At 49.8% G+C, this 7,500-nt stretch overlaps 1 protein-coding gene across 1 annotated transcript in view; it reads right to left on the minus strand.

Moving 5' to 3' along the window:
- espl1 (extra spindle pole bodies like 1, separase) overlaps positions 1-7,500 on the minus strand; it is a 31,064-nt gene that overhangs the window by 8,537 nt on the left and 15,027 nt on the right. Inside the window, exons 18-26 of the mRNA XM_063187729.1 lie at positions 7,326-7,442; positions 6,792-6,960; positions 6,278-6,409; positions 5,280-5,436; positions 4,433-4,542; positions 3,029-4,176; positions 2,572-2,685; positions 1,376-1,465; positions 1-42 (exon numbers count right to left, since the gene is read on the minus strand). The exon at positions 1-42 is cut by the window's left edge and continues 328 nt beyond it. Of these exons, the coding sequence (XP_063043799.1) occupies positions 1-42; positions 1,376-1,465; positions 2,572-2,685; positions 3,029-4,176; positions 4,433-4,542; positions 5,280-5,436; positions 6,278-6,409; positions 6,792-6,960; positions 7,326-7,442 (2,079 nt within the window). The remainder of the gene's footprint in view (positions 43-1,375; positions 1,466-2,571; positions 2,686-3,028; positions 4,177-4,432; positions 4,543-5,279; positions 5,437-6,277; positions 6,410-6,791; positions 6,961-7,325; positions 7,443-7,500) is intronic.

Below are 7,500 nucleotides of genomic sequence, written 5' to 3' on the forward strand. Positions count from 1 at the left end.
CGCCTCCTCCGAGTCTGAACTGCTCTCATCGCTGAAGACCATCTACACCAGAGAGAGTAGAATATATGAGAACGCCAACTCCCATTGGCTCCTATCGTCACCTCAAAAACACAGTTTCACGGCAAGTGAAGACTGGGAAACCTGAATGGAGTCAGTCATTTGGGATAGATGCTAAAATATTCTACTCCAATTTCCAGCCATCAACCTCTAAAAGGACAAGTTCAGCCAATTTCAACATGCAGTTGTAATGCTCACACTACCCTGAACCTGAGATTTTTTAAAATCTTTTTTTTTTTTTTGCCTTTTCTGAGATCCTGGTCATTGTAATGGGGAGTCCCCATTGGGGACAGGTGTTTGTTTACATTTTATTCCCAAAAACATCCAAAAGGTTATGCAACATCAGCAGACAACTAGCTAACAGCGATACCTTTGGGGAAAATATTGTGTCTAGGCTAAATTAAGAAAGTTTTTAATGTCAACAAAATCTGCCCCCATTAGCTCAGCTACTCCACTACCTGGCCTTCCTACCTCCTTTGTTACTTTGCACAATGCTACTACTATTCTGTACATTCCATTGCACTTTTCAATGTCTCCAATGTTTTTGTATGCCATTCCCTGTTTATTTATTTATGTACCCCCCTGTTTGCTTTCACCCCCCCACCCCCTTGAAGCAGCGGCAGCGTTTGGTGTGCGTGTGTGTGTGTGTGTGTCTGTGAGCGAGTGAGTGTGTGTGCCTTGAAGCGGCAGTGTGTGTGTGTGTGTGTGTGTGTGTGTGTGTGTGTGTGTGTGTGTGTGTACCTTGAAGCGGCAGAGTTTGGTGTGCTCACAGAGGCTCATGTGAAGGGGACTGCATAGCGCGTAGCGTCCCTTTTGGCAGCATAGACAACGGACCACAAAAACGTTTCAAGTCTGTTTTATGAAATTTGATATCGCTTGACGGCAAATCGATATCGCGACTGAAATCGATATCGCGACAGCGTTTGGGGGGTGTGTGTGTGTGTGTACCTCAAAATGACAGCGTTTGGTGTGTGTGTGTGTGTGTGTGTGTATACCTCGAAGTGACAGCGTTTGGTGTGTGTGTGTGTATATATCTTGAAGCGGCAGTGTTTGGGGTGTGTATGTGCGTGTGTGTGTGTGTGTGTGCGCCTTGAAGCGGCAGCATTTGGTGCGTGTGTGTACCTTAAAGCGGCAGCGTTTGGTGCGTGTATGTGTACCTTAAACCGGCAGCGTTTGGAGTGTGTGTGTGTGTGTGTGTGTGTGTGTGTGTGTGTGTGTGTGTGTGTGTGTGTGTGTGTGTGTGTGTGTGTGTGTGTGTGTGTGTGTGTGTGTGTGTGTGTGTGTGTGTGTGTGCGTGCGTGCGTGCGTGTGTGTGTACCTTAAAGCGGCAGCGTTTGGTGCGTCGGGGGGCAGGTGGGGCCTTGGGGGCATCAGAAGCTTCCTGACTGGGGGATGTGTCCTGGTAGACCTGCAGGTAGATGATGACAATAGAGATACTGAAGCCAAATGGAGTAGGACATCATGCAAGAGGGGAGAAATCGTATCTTAATCACATCGTATCCATCTCTTTATAGATGCCTTTGGATGTGAAGAAAGATGACTTGATGACGAAGATGAAGATGAAAAAAAAAAAAACGTAACCCTACTTTGCGTCTGTACTTGTTCTGTATGTACTTTGTATCTGCTAGCGATGTTGACTACGATTATGTCCTCGATTGTAAGTCGCTTTGGTTGAAAAGCCTCTGCCAAATGCAATGGAATGTGATTAAGTGAACATTACTCTGATAAACATCCTTACTCAATGTTGATGTCTTCACTTTTATCAAAATTTTCACTGAATGTAATATATTCCAATAGGACACTTCATCAGACTACTATTAGTGTGTTTACATTTTCATTTGTCAATAATGTTTGCACATGCAAAAATGCTAGTATATTCATATCAAATTATATAAATTATTATATCAAAACCTGTTCAGAAAGTTTGCAGCCCAAAAATTCCCGTTTTTGATGTTTCTTTTTTTTTCTTCTATGGACGATCGTAATATAAATAAATAGATAAATAAATATCAAGATTTTATCATAAACTAGAAATGCACTCTGGGTGCTGACCTCCGCCAAGGAAGCGGTTTCATAGAACATTTGACTATGTTACACACTTTTTTTCCCTCCAAGTGTTTCTGCCTTCTTTTTGTGGAGTTTGAAACTGTAATTTCAAAATTCTAGTACGATTATCATCGACTTTCAAATCTCTTTGAGACCTGACTAGAAGCCGCGCCGAAGGTGTTGGGTCACTAGAAGGGCGCGGCCTGGATATCAAAATTCGCCACATCCCGCAATGGTGAAGAATCTTTAAAAAATTCTTGATCCGGATCACCACCAAAATGTAAATCACTTGTTCCTTTTGTCATTTCCAACAACTCCACAAAATTTCATCCAAGTCCGTTCATAACTTTTTGAGTTATCCTGTTTACAGACAGACAAACAGACAGACAAACCAACGCAACCGAAAACATAACCTCCGGAGGTAAAAAATCTTGATGTGACATTTTTGCCATATCGCCCACCCCTTACCTGGAAGGTTCGGCTGCTGCTCTTAGTAGCCGCGGGTGTGTGCTTGACGGCAGATGTGCGCGTGGACAATGCAGAGGCAGACGGCGTGCGCTCAACAGCATTGGGTGTCTTGGCCTGTCACAATATTCAATATATTAACAATAATAAGTCAATATATCATCCAATAAGTCTTCACAAGCATGATTTTTTTTGGCCACAATAGGTTATATTTGCATGCTTATTTTTTTCCCCTCGTCACTCTCTTTCCCTACCCAAGACACTGAATAACAATAGGTTAATTTCACTCAGCACAATGACACTTTAATGTTGGTGTACTTTTGATTTTCAGTCTGTCTGCCTTATGTATGCATCTATCAAAATTAGAAAGGGTGTATTCGCATTTTTATTACATTTTTATGCTATTGTCATTATATTGTTTGAAAATGACCACGAAAATTTGTAATCATGACAACCCTACCTGTGCGTTCTGGTTCTTGCGTGAAGATCGCGCTGGCGTTTTGATGGCGGTGGAGTGTGAGCGCTCGGGACTGTCCACGGCAAAGTCAAAGACGCTGAAAGAGGGGTCTTGGAGAGGGAGAGGGGTAGGGGCGGGTCGTGAACGTGCGGGGGCCACGGGAGTCTTGAACACAGACAAGCCCGCAGCAGGAGCCTTGGAGGCTGAGCTCAGAGGCTTGGAGGCGGCAGGGGTGGTGGCAGTGGTGGAGAGGGTGTCCCTGGGAGTTTTCGGGTCCAATGTGACCTTGCGCGTCTCCTTTGGTGTTTTGGGGTCAAAGGTGACTTTGCGTGTGGGCTTGGGTGTCTTCGGTGGGGCCTTGTTGTTGTTGTTGTTGGTGGTGGTCCGGAGGTTCGTGGGGTTCCAGGCCCAGCGCCCGGACAACAGCTCCTCCAGGGGCACCCCCTGCTTGGCCGCGATCGCTAGGCAACAAGCCACGCCCTTCAGGGCCAGCAGCTCCGCCTTCAGCTCCAGTAGCTCTGCCCACATGTGACCTCGGGGGGTCGCAACCTTTAACCCCTTGTCCAGGACCTCCCACAGCTGGGGGCTGGCCTGCTGATGGTCTTTACCCAGCATGCTCTCTGCCAGGCCCAGTAGAGCCTTGGCCATGGCCGGCCGGACGTTCGGGTGTGTGTGAGCGTTGGCGCGTTTGTGTGTGTGTTTGTCGAGGTGGCCGAGGCCCGTGAGCATTGTGTGTGAGAGGTGCTGGCAGCGTCGCAGCGCTAGGCGGTAGAGGCGCGTGGCCGCGCGGGTGTGTGTGGGCTTGGAGGCCTTGGCCTGCGTGTGTGTGGAGAGCGCGGCGAAGGCCAGAGCCCAGCTCACACACACGCCGCCCAGTGTCACGTCCGAACACACCAGGCACACACACTCCTCGCCGTGGCTCAGACTCCTCAGCCAATCAGATTGGCGCTTCAGCGGAGGGGAGGAGCCCTGGGCGTTGGCCACGCCTACTCCCTCCACCATGATGCGAGGGATTGGACAAGAGGACAGGAAGTCCTCGATGATGTCCTCCTCCTGGGCGTCGGTGGGAGGGGCTGGATGTCCGGTGGGCTGCAGGAGGCCTTTACGAGGATTCAGCTTCACATCTGAGCCATCACGCTGACCTGAGGAGTCTACACACACACACACACACACACACACACACACACACACACACAATTATACTTACGCTGACCAGAGTGAACTATATAAGCACAAAAACACACTCACACTCAACCGCTACACTGATCTAACGACTCTAGACATGCACGTGTACACGTACGGATGCGTACGCATGTGTGTGTGTGTGTGTGTGTGTGTGTGTGTGTGTGTGTGTGTGTGTGTGTGTGTGTGTGTTTGAGTGTGTGTGCGCGCGTGTGCGTTCCTCACCTGTGCATGACTCCAGCAGGTCTTTGACTCTCTGCAGGTCCAGAGCGCTCTCCTCTGTGGCCCCCTTCTGGTACTCAACCTCCGCCTTACACACCAGCAGTGCAGCACAGCTACATACACACACACAGTTAGATACTCCGCCTCCGCCTTACACACCAGCAGTGCAGCACAGCTACATACACACACACAGTTAGATACTCCGCCTCAGCAGCGCAGAACACACACACACACACACACACACACACACACACACACACACACACACACACACACACACACACACACACACACACACACACACACACACTTGGATACTCCGCCTCCGCCTTACGCATCAGCAGCGCAGAACACACACACACACACACACACACACACACACACACACACACACACACACACAGTTAGATACTCCGCCTCCGCCTTACGCATCAGCAGCGCAGAACACACACACACACACACACACACACACACACACACACACACACACACACACACACACACACACACACACACACACACACACACACACAGTTGGATACTCCATCTCTGCCTTACGCATCAGCAGCACAGAACACACACACGCACGCACACACACACACACACACACTGGCTAATGACTCAGGAAACCCAGTAGCCACAGTGGCTGGTGAGCAAAAAAGTTAACATAAATCCCTGAGACACACACACACACACACGCAAAAAAGTTTACATAAATCTCTGACACACACACACACACACACACACACACACACACACACACACACACACACACACACACACACACACACACACACACACACACACACACACACACACACACACACACACACACACAGAGGAGTCTTACTGGTTGATGCTCTGTAGTTTGCTGGCGAGTCTGAGGGCCTCCAGACACTGTAGCTTGGCCTCGTGGGCGGCCCCGGCCCTGCTGCGCACACACACCAGCCCCCGCGAACACACACACACCTCCGACAGCAGCTGGTACTTCAGGAGCAGGCCGTCCCCTACACAAACACACGCGCACACACACAAACACACACACGCGCGCACACTCACCACGCGCACACACGCACGCACGCACGCACACACACACAGTTAGTGCGTTAATTACATCTGAAGCCCAGTCTCGGAGACAGAAAAGGTAAAACACACTGCACTGTGTGTGTGATGTGTGTATCCAAAATCTGTGTTATATTGTATAAGTGTGGTGCTGCATGTGTGTGCATGTGTGTGTGTGTGTGTGCCTACATACCATTGTTTCCTCCGCCAAGGAGATAATGTGCTCGCCTGAATTTTTTGTGAGTTCCAATGAGAGTTCGTTTGTGTGTTTGTTTACAGTGCGTGTGTATTGTCCACCAGAGGGCGGCGTTGCGCTGTCTTGAACGCTTTTTCTAGTTATCGCGTGCTGTAGTGGTGTCAGAGTTGTGACTGGGTGCTCTACACAGTACTGTAACTGTGTGTGTGTGTGTGTGTGTGTGTGTGTGTGTGTGTGTGTGTGTGTGTGTGTGTGTGTGTGTGTGTGTGTGTGTGTGTGCAGGGCCGGCCCAAGCCTTTATGGGGCCCTAAGCAAAATTTCATGCAGGGCCCCCGATGCCACCACCTGCTCAGCATCAGGTCCTCCATAATACAAAAATACAGAATCCCTTCAGAAAAAGTTGGGAACCTCTGCTATAGGCTACAAAGTGCCTGTAACAAACTGTAGCCTTCCTTGATTTCTGCTGCTCACAGGGGGCCCCTGGTAGCTAGCCCTAAGCCACTGCTTAGTTCGCTTATACCTTGGGCCGGCCCTGTGCGTGTGTGTGTGTGTGTGTGTGTGTGTGTGTGTGTGTGTGTGTGTGTGTGTACCGTTGTTGTCGCGTGTGGTGTTATCAGTGTTGTTGATGGAGGTTCCGTAGAAGCCGTCTCCTAGCAACATGACCACCAGGCTCTTCAGCAGCTTCATGGCCTCCGACTGAGCAGAGTCCGGAGACAACAGACCTGAAACACACACACACGCACAAACACGCGCACACGCACAAACACGCGCACAAACACGCGCACGCGCACAAACACGCGCACACGCACACACAGTCAAAAGCCAAAGTTACCTTTATTATTCCACAAGGGAAATTCAAGACGTCAAGGTGTGTACAGACAATTTCAGATGAGGTAGACAAGACTAAAAAAGCAAACAAATAAATAACAGACAGATAAGTACAATACCCTTCCCCCATTGCCTGTGTGTGTCCAGGCTGAGGTGTGTGTGTGTGTTTGAGCATGTGATCCAGCTGCGTAGCTCACTAGGTAGTGTGTATGTGTGTGTGTGTGTGTGTGTGTGTGTGTGTGTGTGTGTGTGTGTGTGTGTGTGTGTGTGTGTTACCGTGCTCTGTGATCTTGCTGCGCAGCTGGGCGGGTAGAGAGTGTGTGTCGAGGCTGAGGTATCTGCAGGCGGTCTGTAGAGCCTGGGCCTTTAGCAGGTAGAAGCTGACGATGTGCCTCTTCTCAACCTCCACCAAGACCTCACACACACCACACACACCCCGCAACACCTAGATGGACACGCACACACGCACGCACACGCGCACACACACGCGCACGCACACGCGCACACACACACGCGCACACACACGCGCACACACACACACACACAGACACACACACACACACACACACACACACCTCTTGAGATTGTGGAAAATAGCAACAACAACAAAAGTTTGGCTTAACTGCCCCTGTAGAAAAGGTTTGTTTGTGTGTGAGTGTGCGTTATATACACCTCTCCTCTGCTGTAGCGCAGTGTGTGTGTGTGTGTGTGTGTGTGTGTGTGAGATACCTCTCCCCTGCTGTAGTCCAGTGTGTGTGTGTGTGTGTGTGTGTGTGTGTGTGTGTGTGTGTGTGTGTGTCTGTGTGATACCTCTCCCCTGCTGTAGTCCAGTGTTGATCTGAGTAGCTTGGTCTTCATAGAGATGAGCGTCATGCTGCTGGAGGGAGCTGCCCCCTTCACACACTCCTCAGCCTGCTCCAGGAGCACCTACACACACGCACGCACGCGCGCACACACACACACGCGCGCGCACAGACACACACAC

The sequence above is a fragment of the Engraulis encrasicolus genome, chromosome 22 (genome assembly GCF_034702125.1).
Source record: "Engraulis encrasicolus isolate BLACKSEA-1 chromosome 22, IST_EnEncr_1.0, whole genome shotgun sequence".
Lineage (NCBI taxonomy): Eukaryota > Metazoa > Chordata > Actinopteri > Clupeiformes > Engraulidae > Engraulis > Engraulis encrasicolus.